This window comes from Rhinocladiella mackenziei (genome assembly GCF_000835555.1).
Source record: "Rhinocladiella mackenziei CBS 650.93 unplaced genomic scaffold supercont1.2, whole genome shotgun sequence".
NCBI lineage: Eukaryota > Fungi > Ascomycota > Eurotiomycetes > Chaetothyriales > Herpotrichiellaceae > Rhinocladiella > Rhinocladiella mackenziei.
This window is the reverse complement of record NW_013550603.1, coordinates 4,881,523-4,895,261: the sequence shown is the minus strand read 5'-3', so window position 1 is coordinate 4,895,261 and position 13,739 is coordinate 4,881,523. Positions and strand designations below refer to the sequence as shown.

General features: G+C 49.7%; 7 protein-coding genes across 7 annotated transcripts; 4 read left to right on the top strand and 3 right to left on the bottom strand.

The window, feature by feature from the left end:
* Window positions 1–77: 77 nt before the first annotated feature.
* Window positions 78–1,423, top strand: Z518_03525 (uncharacterized protein; the record flags this gene model as incomplete). Its single annotated transcript, XM_013420550.1, has 3 exons — window positions 78–378; window positions 429–842; window positions 873–1,423. 3 exons carry the CDS (start codon window positions 78–80, stop codon window positions 1,421–1,423), a joined length of 1,266 nt encoding a protein of 421 aa, XP_013276004.1.
* A 713-nt stretch (window positions 1,424–2,136) lies between these two features.
* Z518_03524 (uncharacterized protein) lies at window positions 2,137–3,114 on the top strand (the record flags this gene model as incomplete). Its single annotated transcript, XM_013420549.1, has 3 exons — window positions 2,137–2,235; window positions 2,350–2,517; window positions 2,569–3,114. The coding sequence occupies 3 exons, from the start codon at window positions 2,137–2,139 to the stop codon at window positions 3,112–3,114; spliced, it is 813 nt and encodes a 270-aa protein (XP_013276003.1).
* A 425-nt stretch (window positions 3,115–3,539) lies between these two features.
* On the bottom strand, window positions 3,540–4,124 carry Z518_03523 (uncharacterized protein; the record flags this gene model as incomplete). The annotated part of the gene is made up of 3 exons (XM_013420548.1): window positions 3,540–3,728; window positions 3,783–3,887; window positions 3,957–4,124. 3 exons carry the CDS (start codon window positions 4,122–4,124, stop codon window positions 3,540–3,542), a joined length of 462 nt encoding a protein of 153 aa, XP_013276002.1.
* A 2,133-nt stretch (window positions 4,125–6,257) lies between these two features.
* Window positions 6,258–7,482, top strand: Z518_03522 (uncharacterized protein; the record flags this gene model as incomplete). The annotated part of the gene is made up of 3 exons (XM_013420547.1): window positions 6,258–6,356; window positions 6,419–6,714; window positions 6,759–7,482. 3 exons carry the CDS (start codon window positions 6,258–6,260, stop codon window positions 7,480–7,482), a joined length of 1,119 nt encoding a protein of 372 aa, XP_013276001.1.
* Window positions 7,483–7,795: 313 nt separating this feature from the next.
* Z518_03521 (uncharacterized protein) lies at window positions 7,796–8,593 on the bottom strand (the record flags this gene model as incomplete). Its single annotated transcript, XM_013420546.1, has 1 exon — window positions 7,796–8,593. One exon carries the CDS (start codon window positions 8,591–8,593, stop codon window positions 7,796–7,798), a length of 798 nt encoding a protein of 265 aa, XP_013276000.1.
* A 322-nt stretch (window positions 8,594–8,915) lies between these two features.
* On the bottom strand, window positions 8,916–10,736 carry Z518_03520 (uncharacterized protein; the record flags this gene model as incomplete). The annotated part of the gene is made up of 4 exons (XM_013420545.1): window positions 8,916–9,379; window positions 9,435–10,052; window positions 10,122–10,284; window positions 10,350–10,736. 4 exons carry the CDS (start codon window positions 10,734–10,736, stop codon window positions 8,916–8,918), a joined length of 1,632 nt encoding a protein of 543 aa, XP_013275999.1.
* Window positions 10,737–12,457: 1,721 nt separating this feature from the next.
* Window positions 12,458–13,385, top strand: Z518_03519 (uncharacterized protein; the record flags this gene model as incomplete). The annotated part of the gene is made up of 2 exons (XM_013420544.1): window positions 12,458–12,800; window positions 12,853–13,385. 2 exons carry the CDS (start codon window positions 12,458–12,460, stop codon window positions 13,383–13,385), a joined length of 876 nt encoding a protein of 291 aa, XP_013275998.1.
* Window positions 13,386–13,739: the final 354 nt, after the last annotated feature.

Sequence of the window (13,739 nt, the reverse complement as noted above, 5' to 3'; positions counted from 1 at the left end):
TCTTACTTCGGTAGGCTTCTTTCTTCCTCGGTCCCCATTTTGGCTCTTGCTAAGGTAGCGCGACATGAGCGCACCGCATGGTTGTCGACACAGCCCCCGGCTGGAGAACAGTGTACTGGGTCGGACTAGCATCTGGGGTCTCCCTCTCAATCGCGACATTCCTCACATATCGGCCGGAAGCTCCTCTTGCGACTCGAAATGTGTCAGCCAAAGAGGTATTGAGAGATTTTGACTACTTAGGCTTCATCGGAATCACTTCAGGTATCACTTTATTCCTGATGGGCATCGTTTGGGAGCCACAATATGGATCCACGAGCCCACATTTCCTGGCGCCATTGACAATCGGTATTCTAGTCACCATTGGCACTGGTTTTCAGCGTAAGGCTAAGAAATATGCTTTCCGAGTGTCGTACTGACCCGGGTTCCAGAGGTGTATTGGACCAAAAGCCCGATCCTGCACCCCTTTTTGTGGCGGCGGTTTCGAACATTCACCCTGCAAGCCATTGTGGTGTTTGTCAGCGGCATGCTGTTTTACTCTCTTCAAGCTCTGTACCCACAGTTCATGACTTCCTGCTTTGTAGGAAATGATCCCATACAAGTCGGTATCTCCCAGCTGCCACTTGGTGTTTCTACGGTGGGTGGAGTAATCTCTGGACTTGTTCTGCCGTGGTTGTCACGACGCATCGGTACAAATGGAGTGCTAGCTGTTGGAGTATTCATATGTGCTCTCTTTATTGCGCTCATTGCGGTAGTCGACTACGACCAACAGGGAATGGCAATGGGGCTGGCTTCAGCGGCTACATTTGGGATAGGCAAGTCAGCCTATGAACACACTGTTCTGAGTAAGGACTAACACTGCTTGAAATTCCCAGGCTGGACAAATCTACTCAGTATACCCCTGATCCAACTCTGCGCTCCAGACGAGTGGATCGGTTTTGCGACTGGTCTTCGGACGCTTATGAGTCTCGGCGGTGGTTCTGTCGCCACTTCGGTCTTCACTACAATTTTCACGGGTAGAGCCGCGGAATTTGTGCCCGAGGATGTCTCAGCTGCTGCAGCCGCAGCCGGCCTACCATCGAGTTCGATTCCAGCTCTCCTGAGTATCTTGACCGGGGCCACACCGAACATCTCGCCGACATCTGTTCCTGGACTCACCTCAGAGATTATGCAAGTCTCGCAAGTGGCGTTGAAGAAGGCTTATATCAGGTCTTTCCGCTACGTGTGGTACTCCAGTATACCATTTGGCGTAGTTGCCCTTGTTGCTGCGGCGTATACCAAGGACTTGACGCCCGTGATGACAGAGAAGGTTGCACAGGTTCTTAAAACGGTCAAGCCATCGGACAACGAGGACGTGGAGAAGGATATATTTGGATCAAATAAACCAACTAGTGAAGAGTCAGAGCAGTTGGAGAAATATCCATGATCTTGATCGTGCGAGTCGACCACTACCAGCAATTGGGCATGTAAGTGTGTCACGGGGGGTGGCCAAGACTACATGAATGGCGATCATCAATCAGACCTGACATAACTTAGGCTGTCGTGCAGCTTTACACGTTTAGTATTTGCCCTACTAATGCTTGAGATCTCTGCGTGATATGCCAAATGTGTGTAATGGTTCACCTGCGTTGGCATGTCCTGAAGCAATGTTTCCTAGAGGTGAAAAAAATCCCCTCACACATCCTGGCTGGAGACCTCTTCGCGGAACTTTGACTCGTTGTGGCAAAATGGGATGGGTATCGAATGGTACGATGGGATAATCTAACTGCTTACCGCAGGCATCCGCAGATGCCGAACATGGGTCCACAACCATCCTCTGTATCTTGGCATTTCATCTCGGGACAAGTGATATCTCGGGAAATAAAAATCGGGAGTAAAATTATAGGTGTCGCGCGGCTCCACAAGGCCACACTAATATCCTGGCTCGGGCGTTCTGGAATGTAAACTTGGAGAGCTGCTCGACTCCGGGAAGTGGCCCGGCGTCGGGTCATACATCGAAGAGAATGTTCCAATCTCATGAATTTATTGCCGGTATCGGCCTTGTGATGCTACCTGTAACGGAGATGAGGCAGCATAAAAGACGTGCGGAGTACCTGCGACGGATGCATCTACCAGCGTTAGAGAATATACGAAACCAAGATGTCTCTCAACGGCGGACATTCACCACGACTTGACCCCCGGGCGACGCCTACGACAGCTCCTGGACTCCACGTCGTCAATCATCGTTGCGCCGGGAGTGTACGATGGATTCAGCGCTCGAATCACCTTGGAGGTTGGATTTGAATGCATTTATATGGTAGGCGTCATCTCAGTTCGTCTGTATTGTTAGATACCAGCTAATTTTCCCTTCAGACAGGCGCTGGGACCTGTGCCTCTAAACTTGGCCAGCCTGATCTTGGATTCGCCTCACTTAACGACATGAGAGAACATGCCGAAATGATTGCCAATCTGGACCCTAGTGTACCGTTGATTGCAGATGCCGACGCTGGTTACGGAGGCCCTAATATGGTCGCCAGAACGGTTGCACAATATCACCGCAGCGGTGTCGCTGGTCTGCACATTGAGGACTAGATTCAAACCAAACGGTGCGGCCACCTCAGCGGCAAAGAACTTGTCAGTACCGAGGTCCTCGTGCAGAAGATCACCGCCGCCGCCCAAGAACGCGAACGTCTTCAATCCGATATCCTGATCATAGCTCGAACCGACGCATTGCAGACTCATAACTTTGACGAAACGATACTCCGATTAAAGGCTGCCATCAAAGCTGGCGCTGATATTGCATTTCTAGAAGGCATCAATTCTAAAGAACAGTGCAAGGCTGTTCGCGAAGCGCTAGCGCCTACGCCAGTTTTACTCAACATGGTTGAACACAGCGCCACGCCGTCTTTGACGCCTAACGAGGCGCAAGAGCTTGGCTTTCGAATTATCATCTTCCCATTTGCTGCAATTGCGCCGGCTTATGAGGCCATACGGCAAACATACCAGAACATCAAAACTACTGGACGAACCGGGCTGGCTTCCGACTTCACTCCGAAGAAGTTGTTTACCGTCGTTGGCCTGGGGGAAGCAGCAAAAGTGGACGCCCAGGCTGGAGGCGCCATGTACAGCATGATCTAAGAAGATGAACGCGAAAACGGATATTGCATACTCTATCTGAAACGTGATCGAAGCGTGTCGGCGTACCAACTTAAGACCCTTCGTTGCTCTAGAACCGTCGATATGCGGGCTTTGGCCCACAAATCAACTCCAGCAAGGTATAGGTAATAGATAAGGCAGTCCACCGGTTTTTATTCACGCTGCGTTCTGTAGCAGCCCGCATCGATCACACCGTCCACGTTGATTTCATGCCTGGCCATGTCAGTCTTCCAGCCCTCAGTCTCCGGCACATCACTCTAGTGCTACCGGTCACCCTGGAAGTTCGGGCAGTCTTGAGCGTGTTCAGAAAGGATTTTGGTTGACACAGTAGCCACTTGTTTTGTTAGCTTTGTTGATCGCACGAACACATCTATGGTCGTACTTATCGCAGACTAGGTTGTGGCCATTTACAAAAGCACACTTGCATCGCCGATCTCCTCTGGATAGGCTGTTCTGCCTTGCCGTGATTCCATCTGTGCCCATACTTCTTGCGCTCGAGGGTCATTCTTGGTATTCTCTGCCGCAATAGCGGTCCAGATAAAGCCGGGGGAGATTGCGTTAATACGGATGTGCTGTTTGCGATATTCGAGGGCAGCCTACAACACCCCACGGGTCAGCGATATAACTTTGGCCAGCCTGGATAAGTTTACCGTCTTCGTCAACCCGTTGACTGCGTGCTTGGAGGCAGTATAAGCAGCAGTACCGAGACCTCCCAGAATCGAGTTCACCGATGCGAAATTGACTATGGTTCCTCGCTATGGAATTCGAGAGCCACTGCTTGAAATAGAAGGGCCTGAGTCAGTGGAGCAACTCCTTCTACTTACTTTAGCACCTAGTTGTGCGACCGCCTGTCTGCCTTTCTCAAGCTCAGCATCTGGTAGTATATCGATGATCACGATTCCTCGACAGCCTGCGCGGGCAAACGAGCATGCCACCGCATTTCCTAAGCCTCGTCCTCCTCCAGTCACGAAAGCAATCCCTGGGGGTATCATTGAGCCTGTTTCACCGTACACGTCGTTCCTTTCCGTTGCAAGAGAGAAATAATTTGCTGTTTGCAGAGCCGCTGGTACACAAGGAGACGGGACGGAGAACCATAAAGAGCACGTCTTTCAGAAAACCAACCCCGCTTTTCATCGATCCATTTTATGGGGCGACCAGTTTCCCACCTCCACTATTGCGTGGTCTGGGCAAACAGTATGCCATATTTCGATTCTGGATGAGGTTCCAAGTGGGGTTCACCACTATGGGAATGCTTCCCTTCGTCAAATATCATACACCTGGGTAGTAAGCGCGGTAGTCCTCCGACTTTCCTATCGCCACTCTTGTAACACCCATCACGCCACGAATTCCCAGCCACTGCAAAGGTGGCAGGAAGGGGGCTGGGCGTTAGAAAGGAGGCAGGAAGATGAACGGATCGAAGGTATAAGAAGAGCCTTCGAACCCTTGGATAGACAGACAGGTTTCAGTACATTACTATTCCACACCCTACCTTGTGCACTTGCAACGATTTGTGATCCTTCTCTCTACACCCCTCGTAACAGATCGATACCCTTCGTTGATATCGTTGTTACAGACCTTGCGAATGATGTGTGGGGTGGTGCCAGTGTCAATGAACTCGACAAATCTTGTGATGTGATTTTGAGTGTCATCAAAGTCAAAGATCATCATGTACGTGCCGACGTAAGGTTCAATGTCGTATTCGAAAGTAAACGTACAAGTTGTCCAGATTGCCAAGCTGTTGGCCTTCTCATCTTCCAACCAGTAATGAACCTCGTGTGTGCCCTCCTTCACGACACCTTCCTACTGCGAGAAGAATTTTCGAGTCTGATCATTATTCCAGGGAGTCCCAGAAGTTGCTGGGACGACGACGTGGGCCGCATCAACGGTCCGATATCGTGCAACACTGTCTTTCGTGAAGGGTTTAAAGCCAGCAATCCACTCTGTAATGAGGGCTCTCCGTTTCGAAACCATTCTGGGCGTTTGTGGCAAGCAATACTGTTCTATTGGGGGGAACTTGGGTTGGGGAAGGGCTTTCGACTACCCGAAATGCAAAAAGATCATGGGTTATGCGGGCGGAATTGCCAGCAGTAAAACTTTTGATGATGGCCCTTGAAGGATTCGTCTGAGATAAAGTACTAATCCTTGCACAAATTTGGAGTCCCCATATTTTGACGGAAGGACGAGGGAGCTCCCAGTGGCATCGAACCATACGATTGATAATTCTCGAAAGTCCGTCGGGTTATACGATGGCAGTGGGACCACTATTCTTGACTAGCCAAATGCTCCCTTGAATTTTGGATTGATCGTCGCCGCGATATCAGTGCGTGCATTATGGTAGAGAAGGTTCGTTGCAAATCCAGATAATTAAATGCATACCCATAAGAGTATCTAAATTGTTGGTGTTGGCACTAATAATGCACAACACCTCAATAGTCGTGAGAGCTTGGATCGGGATAACAGCCCGGATAAGGCGCTGCAACTATCCTCTCACCGGTAGCTTGTAGAGTGTTTATTCTTTACTGCGTGGCTACTTAGAAACACCATGATCCAGCGGATAGAGCCAGCTCTGTGAGTCAGAAGTTGAGACTTTTAACTTATGAAACCCGGGTGAACCACAATCGACAGGAATGGCGCCTTGATCAAGTTTGAGGCATCGTCTTGAACGCACCTTGCTCACGGTTCCTGTGAAATTTGTGCTAAACGGAGTCTGTGTGTCTCGAATTTTCCAAGTGAAAAGTCATCACGACGGCTCGACAGGTGGGAGTCCACTCGTTTGGAAAGCGCCAATGGCCCTTGGCAAACCACGGTCGAGCAACAAAAAAAAAAAAAAGGTCTGGTGTTGTTGGGGCCAGCCCTCACAGGATTCAACCAGCAAATGTCTGTCGGTGATCACTGCGGACCGGAGGAGCTGGGCTCAAGTCTCATATGGTGCGGCACTCAGCACCGTTCGACTCGTCTCTTTCGACACCCGGAATGGCGTCGACAGTGGATTGGCAACAGTCTTAGGTAATCTCGTGCAACTGCGCCTAGCCACAGCAGATGTTTTTCAAGTAACAGGTCGTTTTGCTGGATATTTGGGTGGTTGATGCCACTGACTTGGTCAACCTCACAGCAATACCAGCACCATGGCCGAACAAGTTCGCCAGCCAATTGATCTCAAGTCGCTTGAGCGATATATTGACCGAACCATCCCGGAAATCAAAACCCCGCTGCAGGTCAAACAGGTAAATCTCGCTCTCACCACCTATGATTTACAGCTTGCATGCTAGCGAAAGCCGTCCTCCAGTTCGGTTTCGGACAGTCAAATCCTACATACCAGCTTATCGCGGCAGACCGTCGCAAATATGTCATGCGCAAGAAGCCGCCGGGCCAACTGCTGTCAAAGACAGCTCATCAAGTAACGCGCGAATTCAAGGTTCTGCGCGCCCTCGAACAGACCGATGTCCCGGCTCCCAAGGTATATATGCTGTGTGAAGATGACAGCGTAATTGGAACTGCATTCTATATCATGGAATTCCTGGACGGTCGAGTTATCACAGAGATCCATTTCCCAAATGTCAGCACTGAGGAAAGGACCGAAATGTAGGTTAAAGTCGGCCACGCGAAGCATCTACTGACACGAGCAGGTGGCGCGATGCTGTACGGACGCTGGCCAAACTACATCGAGTGGACTTTAAAAAGGTTGGCCTCTCTGACTTCGGTCGGCACCAAGGTTTCTATGACAGACAAATGAAGACATTCGGCAATCTTTCTAAGGTCCAAGCAGCGGTTCAAGACGTCGACACGAACAAGCGTGTCGGGCAGATACCGTACTTTGACGAACTGGCCAGCTTTCTATCGGACAAGTCCCAGCAACCAGCAGACCGGGCAACCCTTATACATGGCGACTACAAGATTGACAATCTCATCTACCACAAGACCGAACCTCGAGTCATCGGAGTTTTGGACTGGGAAATGGCGACCATTGGACACCCACTTTCCGACGTCGTCAATCTTGTATCACCGTGGTCTTTTCTGGACCAGGTGAGCCAAGCAGCCCGCATCGCAGCTGGTGAGCCAGACGCATTTTCGCCGGGAGTGACACCCGGCCTGCCCACATTAGACCAAGCACTGAAATGGTATAAAGAAGAATCAGGTTACAATGTCGCGGTGGATTTGGCTTGGGGCAACGCGTTCTGGGGATTCAGGAGTGCCATCATCGTACAAGGCATTAGCGCGCGTTATGCGCAACGCCAGGCGAGCGGCAAGACCGCAAAACAATATGTGTCCCAGGTCTATCGGTATTCTGACTATGCGATGGCGATAGTAAAGGAGTTGAGGGATTCTTCCAGGAGTCATACGAGGCTATAAACGAATTGTTCGGGACATAGACAAGTTAAAGCAGCATTGTTTCCCCTCGAAACACCAAACCCTATAACCATTTTTTTAAAAAAATCTGACGTAATGATCGTCCCGACTATGGGCACATTTGTATTTCTTCAGCACTTGGAGAAACAGTCAATCCTGATGACCGGCGGTAGCCTGGATTATTCCTGACGGGTGCTGAGCGGCTTTTCGAGATAATCGGCGTCATCTGTAAAATAAGCACATACGACAGCAGGACGTAGAAACCATGTTGCCCTCAAAGCTCTAATTCAATCGACCTGTAGAGTATAGGTTTGCCCTAGGCCCAGAACGCCGCGATTCCTGTCAAATAGCCTCCGTCCACATTCATGATGCAACCGGTCTGGAAACTGGAGTCGTCTCCTAGCAGATACGCCACCGATCGAGCAATTTCCACAGGTTCGGCCGCACGCCTCAAAGGAGTGGTTTCAATAAGACGTCGTGGAAATTCTGATCCCAGATTTTGCACGGTGGGCGACAAGATGAGGCCTGGGTTTACCACGTTGAACCTGACGCCTTGAGGCCCGTATTCATGTGCCGCTGTCTTCGTGAGATTGTTTACGCCGGCTTTGGCGGCCGAGTAAAGACTCAAGCCTAGAATCCCTCTGATGGCGGAGCCTGAGCTCACATTGACTACAGAAGAGCCCCTCCCTAAGTGAGGGATCTGAGCTCGCATGCAGTTGATGACTCCTCGAAGATTCGTATCCATGGCCGCTTCGAACTCTTCGTCCATCTTCTCAGCCACCAGAGAGAAACTTTCCCCAGCTGAGCCACCTGCGACATTCGCAGCGCAGTCTAGCTTCCCGAAAATCGAAATTATTTGCTCGACCCAGGCATCTACCTGTGCCGCTTCTTTTCCTACGTCGACGATGGTTGCAATGAACCGCTGTTCAGGTACATTCTGCTGCTTGCTCAGTGCTTGCGAAAGAACTTCCAGTCGTTGTGCATTTCGGCCGCTGACAGCAAGAGATGCGCCTTGCTCGTACAGCGGCTCCGCCAACGCGAAGCCGGTTCCTGATGTAGCACCGGTAATTGCTACAACCTTCCCGCAGAACTTCTTTGTGGGAGCAGTATTCATGGGAGTCGAAAGATACGACTTTGCCTGAAGAAGATAGGTGATTGGCTTGATCTATCCAAGCGTACATTTTAGTCTTGATGCACTTTCTTCTACAGAGGGATTGTAAAAACGATCAGGACTGGTAAGCCGTTTCTCTCGTTACTATAGTGATTACGCCAGATGAGGCATGGTGAATCAAAAATTTAGGCTCAATAAGCCTGCTGTAACATCCCAGTATCGTGCTTAGGAGGAAATAAAACACAACCATCTCTCTTGGGACTTGATCTTCCTGGAACCCCAGGGGCAGTGTCGTACGATACAAGAATAGTTGATGTATCAGGCATTAGATATCCAGGAATAAGTGTCTGATATCTTCGGGAATTTGGTCGTCTCTGGGTTTGAAGTCGACGATAGGATGGTTGATGGGATTCTTCGTAATGTTGATCCATCCACCTCTTCGAATCTCCTCGACTCCTCGAATATTCGTGCAGCGGATCTCGTAGTTTGTAATTAGCAGAGCCATCAATATTTTAATTTCGTTGGCTGCAAAGAAACGACCGGGGCATGCTTTCTTGCCGTGCCCAAAGGTCAAGTTAGTGTCGGAAGTCATCACAAACTGGTGCTGGTTTGCTTGTCCTGGCTCTTGTCTCTTGCGATACATCCTCCAAGGGTCGAATCGATGCGCATCCTTGTATGTGTCTTCATCTAGGGATAGTGCGGTAAAATTGCACCAAAAATAGACCCCTTTAGGAATGACAGTACCATCACTCAAGGTCCAATCTTTAACCGTATATCGCTGCATTTTCACTGTTGATAAGTCAGTATACCATCGTTACGTACGTCGTTCTCCTTTTAAACTTACGAGCAGTGAAGGGACAGAATCGAAGAGCTTCTGTAAGAAAACTATCGAGTTTCATCAGGTGTGTCAAAGCCTGTTTAGTCCATTTCTTCTCCTGGCGGAACACGCGGACAATCTCATCTCGGAGTTCATCATGAAACTCTGGGAAAATAGCCAGGAAGTAAAACGCCTCAAGCAGGGTAATGCTACTCGTATGAATTGCCGCAATGTTGATATGTAGCATCCGATAAACTGTGATGTCCGCTTTTCGCTGGTCGGGGGGTGCCACGTCGAGAACCCATTGGATTGCATCATCAGGCTTAATCTTCTTCCACTCTGCTTGCCGACCGGCTCGATTGTAAGCATCTTCCGCTTTGATGCGCTGGTCGATGACGGGATATAAATGTTTTCTGGCTATAGCTTGTGCGCTATAGATATCCGTCCGCAGCCACATTATAAAGGGCTTGACAAAATTCGGCCAACTGCGGATCATCTCTGCTCCACCGAAAAGGACATTCGTGTAGTTTACGGAGAGATCCTGGAATTCCTTATCTCGTGCCAGTTTCTCGCCAAACAGCAATCTATTGGCTGTACGTGTGACAATCTCGAAGCCCACGGGGTACATTTTCTTCGGAGTCCAATCTGCAAGCCATCAAGGTTAGAAGGTGAACGCAAATGCAGTATCACTACTTTGTGAATATGCTTCCATACCCTTCTCGGAACCAATGTAGTCCTTTATGCTCATCTTGGCCTCTTCCACGACATCCAAAAGCCTTGGGCCTAAGCTCTCGGTGAGACTTTTGCTGATAGGTGTATGAAAATGGAATTGGTCCCACGCAAGACGGCGGTGGAGCGTCCAGGCTACTTGGGTCAGCTAGAAAAGACACCCGTCCGTTAGACAATGGTTTCAACTGAAGATACGGAGACGAAGCAATATACCTGGCTGTTTGCAATAGTGTTATCAACGTGTGTCTCTGGTGCGCGACGAACTTCATCCATGTATCTTGGCGCAACGATGTAAATTTTTCCTTTGGGCGTGTTGAGCAAATAGTTGGTACCATGCTTCGAGTACTGCTCCCAGCCAATCTGAAGCAAGTCGATGCTGTTGGTCACATATAATTTTGCATCTTCAAGCTCTCCAAAGATCCATGGTTTCTTTGAAACCCTCAAAGTCGGAGCTTTCGGATATCGAGGCGTGAAGAGCCACCAATATGTGAAGGCAAATACGCCCAAAAGAGAAATGCAAGTACCGAGCTTGGCCTCCCCGGAGAGGGCATTGAACGAAGTCTTCAAGAGCTCGGCTTGCGAATGGAGCTTTTGTAACATGGTGAGGATCAGTGTGGAGTTGGGGAGACCGTGTATTGCTGGTGTTGTAGGTCGCGACACGGCGTAAAGCCAACGAGGTGCATATTTGTTGAACCAAGAGGTGAGAAATCAGAAAGTATAAGTTATTAGAAAGCCCTTTCTTTATCCGATGTTCCGAGGGCCGTTATCGAAGCACACCCGGACGTGTATCAGGGGCGGTCTGACTTAGTTCCTTACAAGCCGATTCCCCATGGCGTGCTGGGCAAGTAGTCCGAGAACGATCTTAACCCCCTCGTCGGAACATACGAGTCGAAATTCAGCAAAAAAATTTAAGTCAGACCACTGGTAAGCCAACAGTTTCACATCCTTTGGAGCACAAATTTCCTCAACATCCATTGGTCAGCAAAAGTGTGAATGTTCTACATCAATCGCAGAGCTACGATTTGGACACCTCATCTTTTTATCACGCATCGGGGCTAACCCTCCATATCATACGAAACTTCTACTTTGGCTTGAAGGGAAGAACTCACTGCCAGGGCCCGCGGTATCTGTCCTCCCAAGGTCATGCTGACTCCTTTCATAGCGATGTTCATTGGTTGGATAGAGCAATCGTGGTGGATTTCCCTGATTCAAGCAGTCTGTAGCGGTTCTTCTTCCGCATAAGGAAAGACTGGCTGTCACTTGGGATCTTGTATTGAGGCCCTCTAACCCAGCAAAGCAGCCCAAAAGTCTTGAGCCGCCTCTGCCACTAGGAAGGCTCCAGTTGATCCACTGGGCTTCCTCAGAAACCAGAAATCCGACAACAAAGGCAACATCATCGGGATCACCAGCTCGCTTCTCCGCCGAGGGAAGAGATATCAGTTCTTCGGTGAGTACCGGCAGTCTGGCGGAACCAAAGAGTGCTCTGGCTCTCCTCATGAGTGCAGGATAGAGCCTATCTATATATCTATCTCCGTGGTGTACTTTGGCGTTGTTGCCTGTCAATGGTGTTGCAGGCTAGTAAGCGAGTGCTACAGAATGAGTGGGTCTGCCATGAACGATAGGTCACCATTTGTTCAACACCTAACTCCTCATTCGTTGAATCCCGCAATCCACCCGCTCAAGCTCGCTTGGCATTCGTTGATTGCCCGGAGAATCAAATCTGTGGCGAGACTGAACCTGTGGAGGCTGTTCAACGCCGACTCTGAGGGCATCCCAATCCAGGACTCGCCGGCGAACTAAATGCGGGCAGGGAACCCCCCAGAGTCTCGTAAAAGAACCTGGACACCCTTTCCATCCTGCCGGAAGTACTCGAAATGCATCCACAGTCGCTCCAGTGTTAACTTTCGCCTTTTCACAGGCCTTACAGGCTCGCGACAGAGCGTAGAGCGCGGAAGTGATAGACTGTGGAGTCTAGTGAAGGAATGCGTTATTGTCCTATCTAACAAGAGAGCAAGACTGAAAAGGAAGGGGGGGGGGCAAGTTGCAACATTGCCAGGCCAACTGCCTCACGTAACATTGCCTTGGCAACGTCACGTCACGTGGTTGGCCAATAGGAAGGAGAGGCGGGCCTCGAAACACCCGACTCGTATAATATAATTCAGCCTGTCGACTGGGCTAGTCAATCAATTCTTGTATTTGCGCAAAATCTTTACTCGGACAAGAGTTGTTTCAATGTCCTCACACCCATTTCAAGACGTGCCTCTTTTCAGCTCAACTCAGGCATTGGCCAATCTGAACACAACGGAGCAACAAGGCGAACAATGGCAATCGATCCGAAAGAAGAGTTACGATTCGATGGCAGAGTGGCAATCGTCACAGGAGCTGGAGCAGGCTGTGGTCGCGAATATGCCTTGCTACTGGCTAAACGCGGTGCAAAGGTAGTAGTCAACGACATCTCTACAGAACGAGCCCAGCAGACCAGTGATATCATCTCCAAGGCTGGTGGAGTATCAACCCAGTGCATCGCAAGCGTGGCCGACCCCGAAAACGCTCAAAAGATTGTTGCGCAAGCAATCAACGAGTTTGGCAGGATCGATATTATCGTCAACAATGCGGGAAACTTCATGTCGCGTGCTTGTGATGAATATTCTAGGGATGACTTTCGTCAAGTAATGACCTCCCACTTCGAGGGGCGCCTGGTTGATCACACAAGCAGCGTGGCCACATTTCAAGAATCAGCGCTACGGCCGCATCATCATGGTCTCTTCCTCTGGCGTCCTTGGTCCCATGCACATGGCGGCCTATGCTTGTGCCAAAGGCACTCTTTACGCTCTGTCGAATTCGTTGGCTGTTGAAGGTGCTCAATACGGCATACAGTCCAACGCAATAGCTCCTGGCGCTTTTACACCGATGATGGAGGGAACTATCAGAGACGCTGAGATGATCAAGTGGTTGAGTTCAGCGATGCCCGCATGGGCCGTTGCACCAGTAGTGGTGTGGCTGTTGCATGAATCCTGCAAGACCACGGGCGAATTCATCTATGCTCACGGGGCCAGCTTTGGCAGGTACTTCATTGGAGAAACTCTTGGTGTTTGGACACAGCAGGGAAAATACACTCCAGAATTTGTACGAGATCATTTTAAGGAGGCATCGGAAGAGGCTGGCTACAATGTACTTCACTCGATGATGGAAGTCTCTGGCACTGCTAATGGTCGTCTGAGAGGCGAGCTGAAGCCTATGACTACCTAACATGTAGGTTGAAATCATAGCTGAAGTTGTCATTCTGGATCTTACCCGAAGAGGAACGCACGAGTATTGCTTCTGGTTCGCATGGGGCTTGCACGCGCTTGGCAAAGCACGCGTCAGACTAGACGATACATACGCTCAGCAGAAGACTGCCGCGGGTCTAAAAATGCAGGAGGTATATTTCTGGGTACCCTTGAGATAGAAGAATGGTCAAAATGCAAAATTTCAAGTCTGTTTTGGATAACGAGCTTGGCAACAAACCTAGGTAAACATGAAAAGTCCCATAATCCCGTGCCTGGCCATCCATACCTTGTCAGGGGCATCATTTATTGACTTGATTGATAGCAAGAATTGTCA